The sequence below is a fragment of the Hydra vulgaris genome, chromosome 10, assembly GCF_038396675.1.
Source record: "Hydra vulgaris chromosome 10, alternate assembly HydraT2T_AEP".
In the NCBI taxonomy this organism is placed as follows: Eukaryota; Metazoa; Cnidaria; class Hydrozoa; order Anthoathecata; family Hydridae; genus Hydra; species Hydra vulgaris.
Genome location: NC_088929.1, coordinates 4,820,742 through 4,845,479, shown reverse-complemented (window position 1 = coordinate 4,845,479; position 24,738 = coordinate 4,820,742). Strand labels below are relative to the sequence as shown.

The 24,738-nt window shown below is 26.7% G+C and overlaps 2 protein-coding genes across 2 annotated transcripts in view; one reads left to right on the top strand and one right to left on the bottom strand.

The window, feature by feature from the left end:
• Positions 1-24,480, top strand: part of LOC100200074 (beta-glucuronidase) — a 47,863-nt gene extending 23,383 nt beyond the window's left edge. Inside the window, exons 5-12 of the mRNA XM_065807123.1 lie at positions 8,922-9,028; positions 9,656-9,799; positions 9,952-10,127; positions 19,800-19,946; positions 20,047-20,131; positions 20,614-20,790; positions 20,903-21,038; positions 23,510-24,480. Of these exons, the coding sequence (XP_065663195.1) occupies positions 8,922-9,028; positions 9,656-9,799; positions 9,952-10,127; positions 19,800-19,946; positions 20,047-20,131; positions 20,614-20,790; positions 20,903-21,038; positions 23,510-23,640 (1,103 nt within the window). The 3' untranslated portion in view covers positions 23,641-24,480. The remainder of the gene's footprint in view (positions 1-8,921; positions 9,029-9,655; positions 9,800-9,951; positions 10,128-19,799; positions 19,947-20,046; positions 20,132-20,613; positions 20,791-20,902; positions 21,039-23,509) is intronic.
• LOC136085747 (uncharacterized) lies at positions 11,361-12,944 on the bottom strand. The gene is made up of 2 exons (XM_065807124.1): positions 11,917-12,944; positions 11,361-11,845 (listed from the first exon to the last, which is right to left on the bottom strand). The coding sequence occupies exons 1-2, from the start codon at positions 12,512-12,514 to the stop codon at positions 11,373-11,375; spliced, it is 1,071 nt and encodes a 356-aa protein (XP_065663196.1). The 5' UTR covers positions 12,515-12,944; the 3' UTR covers positions 11,361-11,372.
• Positions 24,481-24,738: the final 258 nt, after the last annotated feature.

Below are 24,738 nucleotides of genomic sequence, written 5' to 3'. Positions count from 1 at the left end.
TCAGTTCATTATTTTAATTGGAAAGAGTTTATATATATATGTATATATGTATATATATATATATATATATATATATATGTATATATATATATATATATATATATATATATGTATATATATATATATATTTATATATACATTTCAAAAAGTATTAAAATTTAATACCAAAACATTATAAATTGTAGTTTTTTTAACTTGTAAAACACACAGTTATAATAAACAACTTTAAATCATCATCATCCTAATCCTAATATATATAAAGGGCAATGTGTGTTTGTGTGTGTGTTTGTTTGTTCTCTATAGAAATCCAAACCGCCAGACCGATCTCGATGAAATTTGGCATGGGGGTAGTCCTCGAGGGGGAGAAGGTTCTTAGCTGGGTTTTGACCCCGTACCCCGATCCCCGGGGTCAAGGGGGCCCAAAAATGGGCCCATTTTTGTGTACAGATATCAGGTAAGCCAGTTTAAATATTGGCCCGGGCAACGCCGGGTAACTCCAGCTAGTTCCTATATAATCCAAAAAATATAAACATTGCGAAAAGGAGAGTGTATACTTCAAAAATATATTTGTTATTTAATGTTGTTTAATTAACTAAATTTTGAAATGCCGAATTTTATGCACTAAGTTAAATTTTAGTTTACTACATGGTTTGGTAAATAAATGCGATCTTCTTCGGAGATTTTAGCAAAATTTCGGCAAACTTCAGTTTCAAGAATAAAAACTAAGTCTAAAAAAATAATAGTTTAAGGGTGAAAAAAAGTAGCTTAAAAGATTTTTTTTTTACAAAAAAAAAAATTGTTTTCATGTTTTGCATACTAATTTACGAAAAAAAAATACTAGCCATCATCAAATTTCAAAAAAAAAGTGAAAATCGACACACCCTAATGTGTATATATATATATATATATATATATAAATATATATATATATATATATATATATATATATGTGTATGAATATATATATATGTATATAAATTATGTTAGTGTATTCTACAAATAGAGTGCTCAATGTTCTTAAAGAACAGAGCAATAATAAATTAGTAAAAACACCTATCTAATTTTCTTCAACAATTGGTTTTGCCATCAGTAGGCTAATCAGGATGAATCTATGAAGAATTGTACCAGATTCTTCCTGATGAGCCTACTGATGACAAAACAAATTGTTGGAGAAAATTAGATTAGTGTTTTTAATAACTTGTGTGTATATATATATATATATATATATATATATATATATATATATATATATATATATATATATATATATATATATATATTAGGGTTATCCAAAAATGACCAAAAAATTTTTTTTTTTACTTTTTGTTATTCCTGGGGTCTAAATGTGTTTATTTATGAAAGAAAACATTGTACCAAAAAAATCAGCCAAATCGGTTAATATTTAGAGGTCGCGCTGGGGCGATCTTTATACCCCTCTAAAATTAGAATTTTCAAAGTTAAATGCATATTAAAGCGGCAAAATAAATTGCAAACTAAGCCAAATTTCATTATATTTTATTATATTGTTTTATTATATGGTTTAGTTCAGTTCAAGACTTTATCGAGAGTGTTGTGATTCCTGAAATAAAATTACAATAGTTTATCTATTTTGCTTGACTAATAATATTAATTACAGTTTTTTAAGAAAGTGATATAATTGCGAGTTTCAACGAAACTAATTTTGTTTGGAAATATAGGTGACAACAAAATATATTTTCATTCATACACTGTATTAAAGAAAATTTAAAATGGCTGCAGTCGCAAAGTTAACACGCAGTTCTACAGCAAAATGGTTAATTGGTCAACCAATATCAATGCTTTCCCATCTTAAGCTTCCAACGATTTTAGAAGTATTAAAATGTTTTTTCTTCCACCATGAGGTGAAAGGGTTGAGTATACATGAAAGTTCGGTAGCAGTTATCAAATCAACTTGTGAAATTTGGGAAAAAGCTAAAATTCCTACAATTCGAAAGGATAATGCAGTTACAAGGCTTGAAAAATTTCATAAAGAATATATGGATCTATTAAAAGACAGAAATAAGAAATCAGCTGTTGCTAGAAGCAAAGTAACGGACTTTGAAAAGAGAATTATGAAACTTTTTGATATTGCGCCAACTAATGTTTTTGATATAATAAAAATTACTGAAGATCGCGATTTCCTCATAGATCAACAATATGATAGAAACATGGTCTTGGGTTCCATTGATAAAGATAATGCAGAGAAAGAAGAAAATAAAGTTTGCAGAGAGATAAGTTTGGATAAACGTTTGCAAAAAGAAGTGTTAAGGAAACAATGCTCTGAAGAAGTAGTTGTTGTTGAGAATTCAACTTCGCCTTTAAGTTCTGCTAGTAGCGATCATGATGATATCGTAGTTTTGAAAGGAAAAGATGATGTTGCAGAAAGCTCTGGTCTGAAAAGGAAGCATTCTATAAAAAAAATTATTACCCCTGAAGTTGTCGCTTCCTTAGATAGAGAAAAAGTAAGCAATCATGTGGCAATCCGAACTATAGCAGCTACAATGCAAAGTTTAGGAGCTCCCATTGAAGTGTTCTCTATATCTGTTATTACTTATCATAGGGCAATAACTGATTATCGTGAAACTCATTACAATGAAACGAAAGAAAATTTCAAACCGGATGTACCTCTCGTAGTTCATTGGGATGGAAAAATGATGGCAGACATAGATGGAAGTGGAAATGTTGAGCGTTTGTCAGTTTTAGTAACAGGGCGTGGTGTTGAAAAACTTCTGGGAGTGCCAAAACTTCCTGATTCAACCTGAACCCATTAATTTGCTTCGTCAAAAAATATATTATACATGACGAAACTATATCTATTAAGCATTTTTTACTTCACTTATTAAAATTACTTTCATTTTTCCAATGGAATTTTTTCATTTTTTTTTCTTCTTCATCATAATTTCTTTTATTATTCTTGAAATCTTTTTATTTATTTTCTTGTATGTTTTTTTTTTGCCACAAATTGCAAATAAATGTATAAATGGATTTGTAGATAAATGTAAAATTACTAATTGTGCATTATTGTTTTTTTTTTCTATAATAGGATTATTAAATATATACTAGCAGAAAGCAACCCGTAATAGGGGTTACGGTCGGTCTGTTAATTTATAGTGACTGTTTTCCACAATTTAAAGTTGCGATACCTTAACTAATATCCTGTAAGAAAAACTCCTTCAAATTAAAAAATTAAACTATCAGTAAAATTAAAATAAATTAATTTACCAATTATTTAACGTTATTTGAGTAATTTACAACTGACATAGCTCATTGTATGGCCGACCATTTTCCTAGACATTACTAAGTTCAACACAATACGTTTTTAGTTACTGACACAAAATAATAATACTTCATCATGCCTTAAATTGACGAAAGATTAAAGCTAAATTCTTGTTATATTTTTTATAACATGAACTTTAATTAATAAGATTAATATGAAGTGAAGTAATTTATTTATGAGTTATTAATTTTTTGGTATCCCCTTGATACATGTTTCTTTAAAAAAGGAAATTGTCTTTAAAACGATAAATGCACACAACTAAATAAATTTATTATAAATAACTAAGCAATTGAGTACAAATATGTTTCAAACAAAAAAAAGTCGATTTACAATCAAACATGTGTATTAGGGTGGAGCGATTTTCATAGCAAAAAAAAAAGAGTTTAAAAGCCAATATTACTGAGACATGAATCAATGTCTATTAATTATAAGATAAAAGTAAAAAAATATTTTTTGATTTTGATGAGATCTTGAGGGTCCTCTTTTTTTCTAAACCATATCAACCTTGGACTAAAAAAAAGCAGAAAAAAATGCTTGTTTCATAGGTGATAATTTTATTGGAAAGAAAAAAAAAATTTAAACAATATTAGGACCCATCAAAAATTTAGAATCCAAAGAGGAACCTCAAGAACTCATCTAAACTAAAAAAAAAAGAGTAAGGTTCTTTTTTCACCAAAAGATATTGATTTGCTGCTCAGGCAAATCAAATTTCAAAAATTTTCAAAATCGCTCTACCCTAATGTGTATTACAAATTGTAAAAAATATGTAAACTTTGATCTTTTATATTGCCTTATTGCGTCATATGACAAACCTAAAATAAAAATTGTAACAGATAAGTAGACATAAAAAAAAAAAAAACAAACAAACTGGAAAACAATTTAGATGCTTTTTGGTAGCCTGTTGTCATACTTAAACTGCTGTCATGATGCAACTTGTCGGTGTTGTTTTATGACATTATTTCACGTTGGCTTTTAGTAAACTTTAGTTATATTTAAAAGACATGACAATAGATTTAAAATATTTTAATTAAAAATTACAAAATAAAAAAAATAAAAAAGAGTCACCAAAGAAAAAACGGCAACAAAAAAGTTATAAATATCTTCACTGATAGAAGACATTTACAACCTTTTGGTTGCTGTTTTTTCTTCGGTGTCTCCCAACACCCCGGTATGGATGAGCCCTCCATTTGAAGGATGGCTCATCCATCCCGCTATTACTTTGCCACTTATTGAAGGACCTCTCCGAGAGAGGCCCTAGGTGTTGGGGGTGATATCTTTTGTGTTCCTCGAATGTTAACGACTCTAAAATTACAAATAGAAGGATATAATAAAATTTAAAAATATTTACAATTTTTTTTAATCAAAATATTAAGCATAACCTCACCATTTTCACAGGATGAAGAGGATGCTAAAAATAAATTAAAAAAAAGTAAATTAAAAAAAGTTAAACTTGAGAAATTTAATTTTAATAAAAATATGAGTAAAATGCAAACAGTTTAAAAATGTCGTATTTATATTAAATAATTCTTTCACCTATTGCACATATTTCTCCGTAAAAAATATATAAAATTTAAAACACAACCCTACCAGTTATGCTTCTACCAGACACTAAAGACAAAAAATGTACCTCAGAATAATTGATAGAATTATATTTACATATAAATAAATATTTAACTATAGTTTTTTTTACCTATTCCCCTCATTTCTTCCACGAAGATGTCTAAAGTAAGATAAAAGATAACTGAAGCTAAAACTAATTAAAACTAAACTAAAATTAACTATAAACTAAACCAAAACTAAAAAAAACTTTAAATTTTAATATCTGTACCTCAGAAGACAAAGGTCGGTTATCCAGTTTTTTGTGAAAATGAGTTATGTATGAGACCTTTTTAATTTTTTCAGTATCTACATAGGTATAAAGACTGTTTTCCTGCAACAATGTGAAACAAAGTTTGGTCAATATAAAGGGTCTGGTGTCCCCACAATGTTCAAAGGAAAAACGTCTGTAGTTCAGAAATGACTTTTCACTTTTTTTATTTAACTTTTTATTTTTGTCAAAATTATATTTCATGTGCCTCAAGACAAATTAAATAAGACAAATTAAATAAAACATAAATTTAACCATCAAGAATAAAAAAGCCAATAAAGACTAATTATTTTACTATTTACTCTCTCCTGGACAATTTCTAAAATGTGACAACTGACTTGGACTACTGAGTGTACAGATATAAATGCTTTATTTAACTATACTAATCACATAATTTATACTTAGTTTTTTTTCCAACTCTCCTAAAAGAAAAAAGAAAATAAAGCTTTAGTACTTGAAGTTTTAAAATTTCAGTTACAGTACAAATAAACAAATTCCTATTAACAATTATTTTAATAGCAAAAACACTGACTTATTTCAGTCTTCAATTCTGTGTCTAAACAATAAAAGCACTTAAATGTATAGACGTTAAAATATCTACTTAACTTTTTAAAAATAAATTCACTAAACTAATGTAACTAATACCTTTATTAGCTCTCTCTTGATCAACTAAAGAAAATAAATTTTAATTAAACTAACTTGAGGTAAAATAATAAGAAGCTGTCTTACTGAGAATTTTAAATTTCTTCTCTATTATTGACAATATAATTTTAAGTATTACCTTAGTTAAGCCCAAGAACTATAAGTTCTTGGGCTTATTGTATAAAAATATAAAAACCTACTGTTTTACTTTTAAGTCAACAACAATATTTTAAAAAACATTTTAGTTACTTTTTAAAAAAATAAAAATCCTTTTAAACATACTACCTCTCTCTTCATTGTTGTCAACTAAACAGAAAAACAAACAAACAACTGATAGTAAATTTTCCCTTTGGTAGTAGGTTATTAAATAGATTAAATAGATCAAAGATCTATAATCTGCTCTAACAGTCTACAACATTATCATTAAACTATAACTATTTTCGACAACCTGGTGTAATTTAACATTGATATATTTTTTTTCAAATGACAAAAATTATTAAAGTACATTATATAAACATAGAACAAATGTAGTGATAGTGGATTTAATCCAAAAATAGAAAGAACCTTTAGAAAAAAGCTTACTGCTTTTAAATCTACAAAAATTTCCAACTTACATTTTTTTATCTACATTTATCTATAATAAAATATGAATTAATGAGTTACCATTATTTAAAGTTGATCCAGAAGCAACTAAAATAAATTATCAAATAAAAAGTTTATTTATATAATCTTGACGATAATGTTGAAATATACAATATTTATTGCTTGAAAAGTTAAGTAACAAATGTAATTCAAGTATATTAAAATAAATGTACGAAGTTACCTGTTGTGGCTGGTGCAACTGAAGTTATAACTAAATAAAAAAATATTAAATAAAAAAGCTATTTAATCTATCTTATCTATTTTATCCTGATGATTATGTTTAAATAAACAATATTTATTGATTCTTTTTAAAATAACTTAAAAAACATTACTATTTGCTGTAAAATAAAATAAAAGACATTACTACCACTTGCACCAACTGATGATGCTACCACACCTAAATGACAAAATTTATTAAAATATTTAAAACATATTCAATGCTTTAAAAGAATATTCAAAAGAAGTTTTTAAATCTACAAAATCTAATTCCTCACTGAGTTCTACCTGTCTGTCTAAAAATAAAAATTGAGATAAAATTATATACAATAAAATTGCTAATGCTACATTTGTACTCAAATAAAATCTAAATGATAAAACTTACTTAAGTCGCTGTCAGCTAGCCTGTCTAAAAAAAAATTTGTATTCTCATTAATCCTAATCTATAATCTATAAATAAACTTACTAATATAAATGATAAATAAACTTGAATTAATATAAACTATAAATAAACTACTATATACTATATAAACTAATATAAACTATAAATAAACTAATATAACTATGTTACTAATACAAACTTTAAATAAACTACTATACACTATATACTTACTAAAAATTACAGTATTCATATTTAGAAGATTAGATAAATTACAGCATTCATGTTTAGATTGTACTAAAAAAACTATTTTACCAGACATTTTATTTCTAACTTCTTATAAAAAATGAAAACAGGCTATAAAAATTAGAATAATAAAAACAACCAACAACAAACAAACGATTATTTAAATTAATGTTTTAAACAATGAACAACATCAACTCTTCTTGAGAATAAAAGTACATCATCTCAAATTTGCAAGCTGACTTAACTTGAAAGACCGCATGGAAAATGTAACCGCGCATGAAAAAGTCTAGAAACTTCTTAAAAACTAAGAAATAGTGTATTTTACAGAATACAGAACCGTAAATAACAATACGAACAATAGGCGAAACATTAGGTGTAACTATGCGCACTATTCATTACCGTATTAATATATAGATATATATTAAGTAAAATCTCGTATTAAGTAACATAAGTAATTTTTATAGTAGTGTTTCATAAATCAATTGCCTTCTTTGTATTAAATATCTGTGAACAAGAGTTAATAACATTATTAACTTATAGTACCCCGTTCATAATGACAATAAAGCACATTTTATTTTCAATGCGCATTAAATTTTTATTATAAACAGGTGTATAAAACAATTATAAAGCATCACTGCCAGATTGTTTTGTGAAAAATACGTGAAACACGTTTAAGATAAAATTTGTTCTACTGTCATTGCAAACGGGGTATAGCATTAGTATTTTTTGAAATAATTTTAATAAGCAAGAGATATAAAATGTGCATTAGTTGTTTTTTTTTAACTTCAGAGATTCAAGTTCTTATTTTATTATTATTTGAAATTGTTGTATGTAATTAAGAACATTTTCTTAACTGTAATTTTTTTTTTCATTTAATCTTTTGAATCGTTTTTCTTGTAGCTTTTTCCACCATTTGCAAAGTCACGGCAATTAAATGCAATATTTTTAAATAAGTTAAAAATTATTAATTGTCAGTTTGCACTTTTAAAAAAATCATTTTATTTGAAGTTGTTATTACTAAAATAATAGGAATTGGTTAATTTTCAAACATTAACCTATTTTGTATTTTTAAAGTTCAGTCATCAAGACCTATTTCTAAAATTCTATCTTCAACAAAAACTAACCTCAACAAACTTCAAATAACTTCAGCAAAAAAAACATTGAATGTCCAAAAAAATTATTTTCTGTCAATTAAGTATCAATTCCGGTCACATACATACATACATACATACATACATACATACATACATACATACATACATACATACATACATACATACATACATACATACATACATACATATATACATACATACACACATACATACATACATACATACATACATACATACATACATACATACATACATACATACATACATACATACATACATACATACATTCATACATACATACATACATACATACATACATACATATATATATATATATATATATATATATATATATATATATATATATATATATATATATATATATAAATGCAATGTATGTATACTTTTTTAATTGTTTAATAAATGTAATGTATTCTTTTTTAATTGTTTAATAAATATAATTTATTTAATATAAAATTATTTTTTTTGTTAATGCTTCATTAATACTTTTATTTTCAGTTAAAAAGGGAAACAATTTGTTTAATGGTAGCATTTCACTCAGTAAAGCAAACTTATGGTGGCCTATAGGAATGGATGAGTTTCCAGGTTACATGTATACACTTAAGGTATCATTGTTTAATAAAACTTTATAGAATTAATATTACCCAAATTAATTTAAAATTATTTAAAATAATGTTATTTTCTTTTATTAATATCTCATAGCGCATATCATTTTTGACTCACTATCATAAATAAAACATTTTCTTAGTTAAATTTATTGAGGTATATATAAATATATCTCAATAAATTTTTTCTAAATTACATCCCCAGAGTGTTGAGTGGGTGGCACTTGAAAGTGAGTTTTATTTAAAATTTTTAGTGATGCTTTGTGCTGTCTGACATAATAAGAAAATCTTACACTTTTAATAACCTTTAATAAATAGCATAATGGAATAATATAATTTTATGATTATAAAATATGGTACTTGCTTTGTAACGAAAATATAATGACTTTGATCCCCACCATTTCCTTGGTAATACCACACTTTTCTAGTTTCTCTGTGTGCAGCCTTCACGAGTTCAATAATACACATAGTATAATTTAGATCTTAGTTGATGAATAAGATCTCAACTTGAAAAATAAAAAATGATAAATTTTATTTTATTTTCCAAGTTTAAAAACTTTAGTTTAATTTTAAAATTTTTCTCTAAGTTTAAACACATTTATAAGTTAAAAATGTGATTTCTTTTAGGTTATGCTCCTAGGCGCTGGCAATCAATCTGACATTTATCGATTACCATTTGGATTTCGAACTGTTCAAACTGATAACAAGAACTTTTATATTAATAAGAAGCCATTTTATTTTAAAGGATTTGGAATGCATGAGGATTCAAATGTAAGTTAATGATAAAAAATAATGATAATGGTTTTATAACAAATAGTAAAATATTGTTTTGTGGAGAATTAGGAGAAGAAGTGTTTGTTGTTTTAAAGAATTTTGACTTAATTAAGTCTATTGTGCTGTTCAGTGTTTCAATATTTTTTTAGATTCGAGGTAAGGGTTGGGATCTTTCCATGATTGTAAAAGATCTTAGTTTAATTAAATGGATGGGTGGAAACAGTTTTAGGACAAGTCATTATCCTTATGCAGATGAGACTATGGATTTAGCAGACCGTTTGGGGCTAGTGGTTATAGATGAATCTCCTGGTGTTGGTATTCAGAGGTGAATATATAGTATATAGGTATAACTATAAAATATAACTCTGCATCAGCAGTAGCATTTGTATATATATATATATATATATATATATATATATATATATATATATATATATATATATATATATATATATATATATATATATATATATATATATATATATATCACAGTGTTATAAAATGGGTTCTAACCTTGACTTTCTGACCCGAGAAAACCCTTTTGTGGAATGATAGCCCACACTATGGGGATCACTTGGATATAAGTATTAAAATCAGATTACAACGTCCTGGCAAGTTATTGACAGGGCCGTACCGAACGACAAAGACGTGGGGGGAGGCTCTTTTCACAAGCAATGTTTACTATTAAAGTCCACAAGGCAGCATTGCAACTTTTTACTGTATTCAGGACGATGGTTAGGTCGTTTGTACCTTTGCCAATGCACTTGAAAATTGTGATGCATTGCCTCTATTGCTTGTTCTGAGTAAAGTCCGAGAGCTTGGCCGTGTTTGTCAATGAAATCTTTCACATGAAAAAATACAGCATGAACCTTGGGTGTCACAGAAACATTTTGCAGTGCCACATAAGCCACTCTGAAAGCTTCAATTTTTTGTACATAACTTGAATCAAGAACGCATCCAAAACAGGCAGACACTACTGCATTGAATTTTCGAAATACATCAACTAATAATATTGCAGCATAGCATGAGTGTTTCTCGACAATAGATTGAAGAAGATCAATACTTTTTAGCAGCTTCCTGCACTCATTTCCTGCAAAATGCCCTCCATGATAAGGCTGTTGTTTAATGTGCAGTGAATCAGTCCAAAGAGTTCCTTGAGGGAAAACTTTTAGTAGGGCAGCAAAGAGATGATTGAAAACACCAATAAGGAGATGCAACTCCATTGGCGGTATGAAGTCCAAAACTAATGTGCCACCAGCAAGATCAAATACAGGAGAATGAACAACACTCATGTAATCACGAGCTCTTTTGATGTTTGATCCTGCTGCATTGAAAAATGAGACATTCTGATCAAGAGATTGAAAAGTTCTTAATTTTCCTTGATTTAAAAGGTCCTTTGCACTTGACTCACACCAGGTGCAGGAGTGTGCACTTGAGTGTGCTTGGAGACCACAAATTATATTTGCCAGTTTTAGGTCACAGGACAAAACAAAATCTTGGTCTCTCATATTGATCAATTCGAAAATTTGAGACACATTTGAGTAGTTTTCTTGCAGGTCCTGCAAGAAAACTACTCAAATTGCCGCTTAACTCCAGTGTCCTTGAAAAACTTGTTTGTGCAATTGAGTTTTGCTGGGGGAGTGTTAGGTTCACGATTTAATTCAATAATTCCAAGACTTACTTTCAGGAATCCTCCCCCACCGTCAATTCCAACTTTCACAATATGATTGTTTGATGTGCTTCTCATAGAAATGAGTTCATTTTTAGTCTCTTTGAAGTCCTTGCAATGAATGACAGTCCTTCCACATCCAGCATGATCTTTAATCAATGAACTCGTGAAATGGTGAGAAAGCTGCTTACTAACTGCATCAAATTTTATAGCATAGTTTTTCTCAACAATATGTTGTGAAGTTGACTGATTAATTGTAGCAGCTAGTCTCTTGATGCCATTGTTTGAAAGCCCTGTGTTTGCCTGAACTTCAACAAGTTCTTTTATACTAATTGATGGGTTTGGAGGAAATAGTTTTCTAGCTGATGAGGAACCTAAAATAAATGCAGATATTGTTTAATTTCGAAATTTCTAAAATATTTTTTCATGAAAGTTAAACTTTTACCTGGCATTATTGGAAGCATTCTTCCACCTTGTGGTTGACTCAATCGAACAGTGCCATGTGGAGAAGAATCCTTACTTGAAACAACAAGAGCAGCAACTCGTTCAGATGCAACAGGATCCTTGGTTGCAACAGCAACAAGGTTATTTCGCAAAGTGCCCTTTGTGCAATGATGAGGTAATCCTCTTCCAATAATTAAAAAACAGTCAGAGCATCGTTTTTGGACAGTTGAAGATGGAGTATTTTGTGGTGAGCTCTGTAAAAGCTGAGTTTTCTGTTGACCATTATTTCTCAGTTTTCCAACAGAACAAATCAAACAGTCACATTGTGTGTCTCTAGTTTGAGGTCGAATTTTTAAAGTCTCAAAATTGTAAAGTGATGGGAGATTGATGTGTTCTCCAGAATCCTTTCTTCTTAAACAAGAACGACACTTTTCACAAATTCCAAGTGGAACTTTGTCATTACTAAAATCGATCCTCTCATTTAGTATTGTTTGGCATTTTTCTTTTAGGAAAGGTGTCAGTTCCCTCTGACATTTACTGAAGCAAAGAAAACAGACAGTTTTCCTGCAGTCTTGGGGGTTTTTTGCTGTATTCGGCATTTTTTTGTAAAATTAGATGTGCGCAGTTTTGCTCTCGTGAATAAAGTAAATAAATCATGCCTTTTCCCGAAATTTTTATTTTCCCGAAATTTTCCCGAAATTCAAAAACTGTCTTATTTTCACAATTAAAAATAATTTTTATGAAAAGTTAAACAGAAAAACAGAAGAATAAAAAAATATTATATTTGTTTGGTAATAAAGGAAGCTTATCTTCTTGATATCTTTTAATTTTTCAACTTTTTTTTATGTTTTCATAAAACATAATGCTCTTTATGCTACAGTATGTTTGTTTACTTGAATTTAAAATTATATCTTACTGTAAAAATGCAAAACAAGCTGTCATTTCGAATGTGTGTGTAATCAATAAATTCAGAAAATTTAAACATCAATAACTTGCCAGGACGTTGTAATCTGATTTTAATACTTATATCCAAGTGATCCCCATAGTGTGGACTATCATTCCACAAAAGGGTTTTCTCGGGTCAGAAAGTCAAGGTTAGAACCCATTTTATAACACTGTGATATATATATATATATATATATATATATATATATATATATATATATATATATATATATATATATATATATATATATATATATACACTTACTTTTGTGAATTTAGATAGGCACTGTCCTTGCATGCTTTTGATTTAAAAATGCTGATTTAAGTTCAGATAGTTTTATAAGAAAAAAAAAAAAAAAAAAAGAATAAGGAAAAAACCCTTTTTTCTTTACTATAATAAAAGTCCTTAATATCTAGATTGCATCTGTCTTAACCTTCAGTTGATGTATGTAATGAAGCCATTGCAGATGGGTTTTTTAATCTGACATCATCAATGATGCTTTATGCATGGTTTTGTACAAACAAATATTTGTGAATTATATTAGAGTGGGTCAAAAACTATATTTTTGAATATAAGTTGAAAAACTGTAACTTGCACAGAAAGTTATTCCTTTACATACTGATTCAAACTTTTATCGATTGAACAAATTATTCCACCTCTAACTTTATTTAAAAAAGTTACAAATGAAGTCCTTAAAACAGGCAAATGAAATAAAGATTTTGAAAAAATTGTTAAAAAAAAATCTAAAATCTGTTTTTTTTTTTCAAAAATCTATTTTATGATAATATTAGGCCTCATTTTGTCAATTAAAAGTTGGAGAAAAATTGGCAATGCTTTATCTAAAAATTATATTTTGAAAATATTGTTTTAAAATCAGAAAGAAGTTTTTTCAGTTTACTGTGAAAAATATCGAGGATTATTTTTTATATATTATATTATACAGGTATTAAATAAGTTTTTTATATTATACAGGTATAAAAATAATGACCAAAACCTGGTATAAAATGATTCTTGAAAAAATTAGAATAACAAAAAAACACAGAGAATAGAGAAATTAAAACAGAGAACATTGAAACATAATCAGTTGGCTCAAAGACATGAGAAATCTGCTAAAGGAGATTGTTTATTATATCTTTTTTTTTCTTTAATAACTGATATCCTTTATGTTAAGATAACACCATGACAACAGTTTCCAAAATATTTGGGAGATTTGATGCATAATGCTATAATATGTGTATATATATATATATATATATATATATATATATTTCTTGAGCAACACAATAGCGATAAATGTGAACATATTTTAAAGAAAAACACAATATTTGCTAAGATTAAAAAAATATTGTGTTTTTATTTAAAATATGTTCACATATATATTTATATATATATACAAGCCTTCCCGGGAAGCGCGTGTGGTCGCATGCTTTGTTGGTCCATGGTTAGCATAATTTTTTCAGACAACTTGACCATGTTTTTATGTAGTAAGCATTTTAAGAATTTGCGGCAAAATTAAGCTATAAGAAACTAGAGAGAATAAAACAGCAATAATTGAAGAAAGTAAAAGACTACACTAAGACTATACAAAACAGAAAATCTAAATGAAATTAGGTAAAAAAAAAAATATTAAAAAAAATGTTGTCAAAAAGATAATATACCTAAATATTTTATTGTTTTTGTTTTCTTATTTTAAGGACATTTGTTATTTTTTATCTACCAAAATTGATGCAGATAAGAATATAACAAAAATAAAAACACTTTTTGATATACAATTTTTTTGTGATTTTTTTCAGTCATTATATTTTGGAAATACTTTATTATATGTGCTAGAAACATTGACAATTTTTAAATTTGTTTTTGCTAAACTTTACTGTTTTTATCAATGCAGAAAAGCAATAAAACTAATTTATTTGTAAAAAAAATTTTTTTTTTCTTAACAAGTTTTTTATGTAAAAAAATAAAAAGTCATAAATACTTATACTTAAATATAAAATATTTGGTTGTTTTCACTACCCCCATTGAAATAGTCTGCACTTTTTTTAGACTATCCAAATTGTGCATTTAAACTCGATAGTTTATTTACTGATGAACTATTGTTATTGTGAATGCTCCAAAACCTTGTGGGCTAGTGCATAGTTAATTTACTGAACTTTTTAACTAAATTTTAAGGAGCATATTTAAAACTTTTTTTTTAATTTTTTAAAGCATTTTATCAAATAGCAATCGTTATGTTCATTTATGCATATATATTATATTATATAATATATATTATCTCTAGTAATTCGTATTAACATTGGAAATTGGGCAATATAAAAAAAACAATTTCAGACTGCAGTAAATACATTTATAAAAGAAACCATGTTATTTTTTATTTTCATTACTCTGTCATTACAAAATTTATTAATCAAATAATATATTATAGCAAATATAGCAAAAACATTTTTAAAAGCGAAAAGACTCGAAATTTTTTTCCTGCGTTTATTCGAAACGAATAAACGTAGGAAAAAAAATTAACAAAATTCCTCATAGTTCTAGCGTACATAGCAAATTAGTTCTTGATTATAAGGACTGATAAAAATTGTGAATAGATTGCATATCAAAACTTTCAATTGTTGTTAAATTTTTATAAAAGATGTTTTTTTTAATCAACTTGTATCAAATTGGTTAACTAAAAATCTTTCTAAAAAGAAAATTTCATAAAAATTTTTTTTTTATCTTTTATTAAATTTTTAAATTAAAACCACCTACTTGATATTTTGTTTCCTTTTTTTAAGATTTTCTCAGTAGATAAGTTTAGCTTTCTGCCACAAATTATTGAAATGCTTTATAAGTTAAAAGACGCAAACTGCCGTGGTCAGTGTGTTTAAAAAAGTTACTTTAAACATGGATGGACAAGATGTGCAATCGCACAGACTTCCCGGGAAGGTGCCATCAGTAGGCTCATCAGGAAGAATCTTTCTGATGAGCCTACTAATGGCAAAACAACTTGTCGAAGACAACAAAAAATTAAAAAAGTGTTTTTACTAATTTATTATTGCTTTGTTCTTTAAGAACATTGAGCACTCTCTTTGTCGAATACACTAACATAATTTATATATATATTTTAAAGAAAAACGCGATATTTTTATATATATAATAAATATATATAAATATATATATATGTGTGTATATATATGTGTATATATATATATATATATGTATATAAATATACATATGTATATATATATGTATATATATATGTATATATATATGTATATATATATATATATATATATATATATATATATATATATATATATATATATATATATATATATATATATGTTTATGTATGTATGTATGTATGTATGTATGTATGTATTGTCCATTTATTCACCACAAATTATGGTGAAATAAATGGACAAAACAACAACAACAAAAAAACAATAAATCACTATCACTATCATTATAAATAATATTAATAACGCATCTAAAACAAAGATATATTAATGACAATAATAATAATAATCATAAAAATAGTAATTAAGTTAAAAAAAATAGCATAAAATTAAAATAATAATAGTTTTATTTACAGTTTTAAAGCAACAATAATAAAGTTCATACAAATAAATTAATACATATTAAAGCAATAATAATAAATTTATTATTTATTAGATATATACTCAAATAAAAATTTCTTTAATTGGTTTTGATTGAGAAGAAGGATGTTGGTAATAGAAGGCTGTTTAGTTAATTTTTTTTTATAAATGTTATTAATTGGTTCCAGTAAGAAATACATTGATGTTTTAGGGAAAGTTTGCCATACTTGATAGAATTTGGGAAAGTTTGCCATACTTGATAGAATTGAAAAAGGAAGTGTGCAAATTGACATTTTCAATATTTCAAGTGTAATATTAATGTGTATCATTTGTTTTAATAGATAAACATTAAATAAATTTGGTAGATTATTTTGAAAAAAATCAAACACAAAGAGACAGTTGTAAAACTTTACAAGATCTTGAAGTTTTAGAATTTTTAAATCAGAAAACCTATTTTGGATATTTGATTGTTAAAGAGAAAATGTCAAAATTTTAATGGAAGTATGTTGTACACTGTTTATAAGATTTAATAGGAGACTACCTTTTTGACCTTAAACTATGCAACAATAGCTTAGATGGGAGGAGAACAAGAAATACTAAATAGGTATAAGAATATGTTGGGGAGCATAGTGTCATATTAATGAAACATACTATTGGCATGTGAAAGTTTTTTATTTAACTGAATTAGTTGATAGTATGATGATAGGTTTTTGTCAAAAAGTACACCGAGATATTTTATATATTTAGATAAGAAAAGTCTTTTACTATTAATTCTAATTTTCACATTATCATTATCATAATACTATTACATTAATTACATTATCATTATCATAATACTATTACATTATCATTATCATAATACTATTACATTATCATTATCAATCTTTTTTTTTTGAGGATGAAAAATAATAATTTCAGTTTTATTGATATTTATAGAAATAAGGTTAATATTTAATTAATGACACAAATGATGGAGATCTGAATTAACTTTTTTACAAAGTTGCACAAATGATTTGGTAATGCATAGAATATTAGTTTCATCAGTGAAATGATGAACAGTTAAATTATTTAAAGAGTAAGGCAGATCATTAATACATATTAAAAACAGCAAAGACCCTAGAACAAAACCCTGTGGGATGCCATACTTAATAACTTTATTTGTGGATTGAAACTCATTAATAGAGACAAACTGAGTACAATTTTGAATATATACGATGAAAAGCAATCATTAGCAATACTTCATATACCATATTGGTATAACTTTTTAATTAAAATCATACGGTCAACTGTATCAAAAGCTTTTTGGAAATCAATAAAGGTGCCACTAGCAAAGGAACCACCATGAATTACACCATGAATCATTTCAGTAATGCTAATAAGAATGGCATGGGAAGTAAAATGAAATGTAAATAAATAGAATGAGCATGGGAAGTAAAATGAAATGAAATCTGAACCTTAGAATCATCAAGGAAGTTGTAGATACAAGAATACATTATTTTTTCAAGAATTTTCATGTTATTTGATAATAATGATATTAGTCTATAGTTATTGTAGTCAAGTTTTGAGTCCTTTTTATGGATTGGTTTAACAGATACAGTTTTTAAAAAGTTAGGGAATTAAACCATTAGCGAATGAGAGATTAAGTAGTTTAGAAAGTATTAGCAAAAAGTTTAAAAATTAGAATTTGGACCAGAAGCCTTCCTATCATTTAGAGAAATATTAAGTTTTTTATATTAATATTAATTATTTCCTATTTGTCAGTAGGTTTAATGAAAATAGAGTCAAGATGTAAAGTCAATATGGAATGAGTGAATATTTTTTTATTAATTGGTTTAACAGATGCAGTTTTTAAAATATTTGGGAATATACCGTTGTATGAAGTATACAAGTTGAAGAAAAAATTGAAGAATAAAAAAAAAAACTAATAAAGGTTAAATGATCTTGCTCTTCATCTTCTGAACTTGATTCTGAACATTTTCATCTTCTGAACTTGGTTCTGAACATCTTCTGAATGAACTTATTTGATGCTGTAGATCTTGTGTCCTTGACTCTAAAACTGATACATTGCTAAAAAATTAATTGGAATCATTAGCACTTTCTTTTTTCTTCTGCATTTATTGAAATGGCTCTTAACTCTCGCATGTTGCAGAACTTGTATATTAAATAAAACTAAAAATTTAAAATAGTATCTTTATTTTAAATTAAAAATAAAGTGCTATCTAGTTATTAAGCTATTGTATTAAACAAAAAACTGTATCTATCTATCTATCTCTATATATATATAAATATATATATATATATATATATATATATATATATATATACATATATATATATATATAGTATATGTATATATTTTATAATTCACCTCCCCAAGGCAGAGAATACCACTGCAAATGAGGAGGCTACTTGTGGTTACAACCCTCTACAACCCTCAAAATACGGAAAAAAACTTTCTGACAACATATAAGAGTTCTATATATATATACATATATATATATATATATATATATATATATATATATATATATATATATATATATATATATATATATATATATATATATATATATATATATATATATATAGAACTCTTATATGTTGTCAGAAAGTTTTTTTCCGTATTTTGTTGACAAAAGTAAAAATTAAAATGCAAGACCAGAATTTTTTTTATTAATTGATAGACTGCCTGCCCCAACCAAATCCTCAGCCGATGTAGCAGCACTCCCTTGCAAGTCAGGCTAAAAAATATTAGATGTAGCAGCACTCCGTTGCGAGTCAGGCTATTTTTCAGTCAATGTAGCAGCACTTTGTTGCGAGTCAGGCTATAAGTTAGTCGATGTAGCAACATTCCGCGCATGATTTACAGTAAAAAAAATGATAATAAAATCATTTTATTAAAAAAAATAAAAATAAAAACATTTTATTAAAAAAATAAAAACATTGTTTATATTATTAAAAACATTCAGAATGTTTTTAAAAATATTCTGGTTAATTAAATTTGCGTTTTTTTTTAAAAATGATTAATTTGTAATTAAATTAATGGTTTTAACTTTCTGACAAGACGCAAATGTTGGACGAAAGTCAAAAGTAATTAAAAGTGACGTATGTGTTGGCGTAAGGATCATTTTTTTCCTTCTGTACTTTCCAAATGCAACAATCTATAGAACTATATATATATATATATATATATATATATATATATATAGATATATATATATATATATATATATATATATATATATATATATATATATATATATATATATATATATATATATATAGATGTATATAGATATATCTAGATATATATATATATATTTATATAAAGAAATATATTAATATATAATATTTGTTTAGAAATAACATGGGGCAAGAAAGTTTAAAGCATCATAATGAAGTTATGAAGGAGCTTATAAACCGAGATAAAAACCATCCTTCTGTTGTAATGTGGTCCATTGCTAATGAACCACAGTCTCAGTTCAGTGAAGCTGATGGTTACTTTAAGTTAGTTTTTTTTATTTTATTTTTTTTATGAAGATTTTTAACAGCTGTGAAATAATATTTATTTGTTGAAACTAATAAAATGACAACTTTTTTTATCTAGATCAGTGGTTGATCATGTACGTGATCTGGATCCAACTCGTCCAGTGACTTTTGTTGGCAATCAGATGTGGTTAGATGATAAAGCAGTGTGTTATTTTTTTATTACCAGCTTTTGGTGTGTAAAATAAAATCTCATATCACTTAAAAAATATATAAAATATTGCCACTTAATGACATAAGAGCGCAAGTTATCATGCAAAAAATTTCAAATAAATGAGTTTATGGCTATTTGATTTTTAATATTGTGAAAAAAAATATTCTTTTAGAAACACACCTATTTTGTGAAATTGTTTTAGCTTAAATATTTATTTATTAACATAAATTATTTATTTATTAGCATAAACTAGATATTAGCATAAAGTATTAAAATATGAGAGTTCAAAAACTTTTCTAAAGATATTAATAAATATTTAGATAATATAAGCATTATATGCAGTCTATATACATTAGTTATTGAACAATTTATTTACTACATTACTTTAGTAAATAAAATGCTCATTCAATTTAATATTTTTTGCATACTTGCATTTTATAATTGTCATATTGTTATTAAATTTTGGTCATCTAGGTAAAATATGTAGATGTCATTTGCTACAACAGCTATTATGCGTGGTATCATGATGCAGGTCATCTGAATATCATATCAATGCAACTGGAGAATGCTCTTTATTCATGGCATAATGTCACTAACAAACCTGTTATAATGTCTGAATATGGAGCAGATGCTGTTGCAGGCATTCACAGGGTATTATTTACAAAAAAATTGTAGTTACAAACTGAAATTTTTTTTTTAAAAGCTTGAAAATTTTTTTTATCTTTTATTTTTATCTTTCTTTGTTTTATTTCCGCTTGTTCAGCTTCCTTCTGCAATGTTTACTGAAGAATACCAGGTGGACACTGTTCGAAGATATTTTCCAATATTCGATAAGTTTAGAGGAAAGGGTTTAGTTGGAGAGATGATATGGAATCTTGCAGATTTCATGACTGCACAAGGTATACCATTGTAACCATACTTCGATTATTTTATAACTTATATAAAGTACTATAGATTCTATTTCTACAGAAGATATGGGGTATATATGTAATATATGTAATATATAAATAATAACATGTAGATAGTATGTGTAAAATATAGGCAGCTCTTGGAATTAGGATCAGTATTTGGCAATGCCAACATAACTACTCATCCACCAAACACTCATCACTTGAATCTTCAGATGAATCATCATTTGATTCATCGGACAAGTTACAATTTCTTATTCTTGAAACCGGAACAATCAAAATCAAAACCTCTACTGGCAATTTTTTGGTTCTTTTTGCAGGCAGTTCTCCAAGCGAATTGATAACAGGGTAAGATGTTGTTACGTGCATATTCAGAAAATCCATATTTGTAGAAATGCGTGACTTTTTCCTGGTATAATGTTCTCAAAATCTCCGACAATCTTTATTTTGTGCTTTTGAGATTCTTCTGAGAGCTGGCCAATTGGAAGAATACACGACTTTCTAACTTCCGTGCTATGCATTAAAATTTTATGCACTGTATCAGGCATGTAATGCCACAAATATAAATTAAATATAACGTCTTTGTTTCAGAACAAAGTTTTTCAAATTTGACGCAATCAATGTCATGGCCAGAAGATAGCGTTCTTAATAAAACACTTAATTTTTAAATTAATTCAACATCTAATTCTGTAATCTCTCCGCTCTTTTCTGGATTTAAAAAAAACCTGCGAGCTGTGTTGCCATCATTTGTATTGCCATAATGAGGTTTTGGTCTGTTCACAATAAGTCCCATTTGTTTTCTAAACATTTGCCTAATCTCTTCCGAACGTTCTCTGATACGACATATATCCTCGTTGCCTCTAACTTGCCACTTTTTAATGTCTAAACGGTAGCTAATGTGTAGCAAGCATTCAAAAGTACGTATTGAAGCTTGCAAGGTAGACAGACCAAAATTGTAATTTTCTTTTCCTTCAACCATACCTTTTAATTCACCGTTCAACATTTTTGGAGTAGCACCACAAATATAACTTTTTTGTGTAGAGCGCATATCGGTTAAAGCATTGCATGCTTTTCTGTCTGTTATCGTAAGTAACAGATTGTGTTTCACAATAAATTTAAATTCACCAACAGTACACAGTGTTGGAAGAAGTTCAGATATTTCTTTTAAAACTTTGCCAGTTTCTATTAGAGTAAATTCTTTTGAAAATATGAATTTAATTGGTCGGCAATAAAGTGTTGACGATAATAATAGTATTAGAGTTATCACTCAATCTCAACGGGACAAACGCAAACACAAACTGAAACTCATCATTAGCATCAGAGTTCTCAAATCTTTGTTTATAGGTAATGTGGCCAGGACTTCTGTCACATCCCCATTTTCATTAAGCGCTAATGATTTAACAATTAAAAACGCGTGCACTAATTAATATTTTGAATTTTTCTCTAGTGAGTATTCAGTAATATCATGGGAATATCTACTAATTGATTCCTAAAATTGACTTTTGTCCAGCTAGATTGTATGAGTCGATTTACTATGCGTCGGCAATAAATTGCTGACGTAATTTTTCCTAATTCCGAGAGCTGTATAGGTGATATATAGTTACATATGTTATATATAGTTATATATGCTATTTCTAAAAGTTAATCCGCTTTACTAACCAATAAGTAGTTAAATTCAATGGTAACTTCTGACCTGATGCCGACCTTTAACAGCTCATAGTCGGCAAAAAATTGCCGACGTCATTTTTCCTAATTCCGAGGGCTGTGTTGGTATATAGGTGGTATATAGTTACATATGTTATGTATAGTTATATGCTATTTCTAAAGTTAATCCGCTTTCCTAACCAATAAGTAGTTAAATTCAATGGTAACTTCTGACATCTTTAACTTTCAGTTAAAATTTCATGTCATTCATTGTTCAAAATTATCCGTTGTAGCAATTTGTATAGAAATTCTTTTAGAATTCTTTTGGAGCATATTCTTTAAAAGTGAATAATAAATAATATAATACAATACAAATTATTAACTAATCATTTTTACAAGACAGAAAATAGCTTTTCAGTAAATTTCAGTTTGAATCAGTTTGAATTTGTTTCTAGCGGTTTTTAGCGGTTGAAACGGCAGAGGTCACTTTGCCCCGTGCTTAATTTGAATCTCCTTTGTTAAAAATATATTTATTTTTTAGGAAGAAATTAATTCCTTTAATTTCAAAAGTATTTTATAAAATTTCCAGTTTCATAAAATACTGTTTAAATAAGGTGTTGTAAAGTACATATCATATATAAGTATATGTTTTTAAGTTTATGTCTTTATATATTTAAAGTATATATGTTTTAAGTATTTGCCGTTATATAATTAAACTATATACCGCTTTAATTTGTTAATTTTTAATTAATAGCTTAATTGAATGATAAATAAGAAGATGAATGTGAAAGATTATCAAATTTCTTCAAATGTTTTAGATCTAAAACGTGTAGATGGAAATAAAAAAGGCGTTTTTACAAGAGATCGTCAACCAAAATGGGTTGCCCACGTTCTGAGAGAACGCTATCTTTCGTTAACTTCTAGTATTGAAAGCGACCCTGCAACATGATGGAATTTGTAATTATAAATACTATATAATATATAATATTCATAAAAATATACTAACAAAACATAAATTAAATAATTTAACATAATATCTAAAATAATAGTAATATAATTTTAATCATTTTTTTACTCCAATGAATTAATTATGCTTTTTTTTATTCAGATTAATGCTTGCTATTTTTTTACTTACCGGTTTTTTCAATTTTTTTTTAATATGGTTAAACCTTTGATTGTTATCACAACTACAGAGATACTTATTTTGTTGTCATAGCTACAGAGACACGCTTTGAAGCAGTAGTTTTTAGCTTTATTAATTAATTTATTTTTATTCATATGATAAACCTTTTCATATTTTATGTGATTAACTTTTTCATACCGAACGTAACAACTGTGTTTTTTTTTTCACACAGAGGAAAACGACCAATATCAGGCCACTTTGCACGTCTTTTTCAGCATCAAATATTTATTAATCATTATTTTGGCAAACTCTCAAATAGTTTGAAATTGACCTTCACTAAAAAACCTACTTCTGACAATTTGAACAAAGCTTTTTTTTAATTTATTAACAATCCTATAAGTATTTTCAGCTTGGTGTTTAAAAATTACAAGAGTTTAATAAAGTATTTAAGTTAATAATTTTTATTGCATCTCATAAAAGCTTATAAATTAAATAAATTTTAAATCGCTTATAAAATTTGGCTAGAATTAGATTGACGTTTTACCTTAACGTGAAAACCTATTATTTCATACCTAACGTGTTGTATATTATATGCGATATATATATTTATATGACATCGTTTTATATAACACATTTATTGAGTACTAATACATTTGAAATGTTGAATTATGTTGATTTATACCGACTTACTAGTTTTATTATAATAGATATGTTAATTTATACAATCCAATTGAAGAGCTTTTTTCTAAAAGAAGCTAAGTCTATTTTTTTTCAAAATAGAGTTTTTTCAACCTTCGTATTCTTTATTGAAAAAGGTACCGATCTAACTTTGTTAGTATAAATAAAAAAGTTGTTAGTTTTCTTTATTTATAATTACAAAATTATTCATAAAACGTGTAAAATGCGCACTCTTTAGCTAAACGC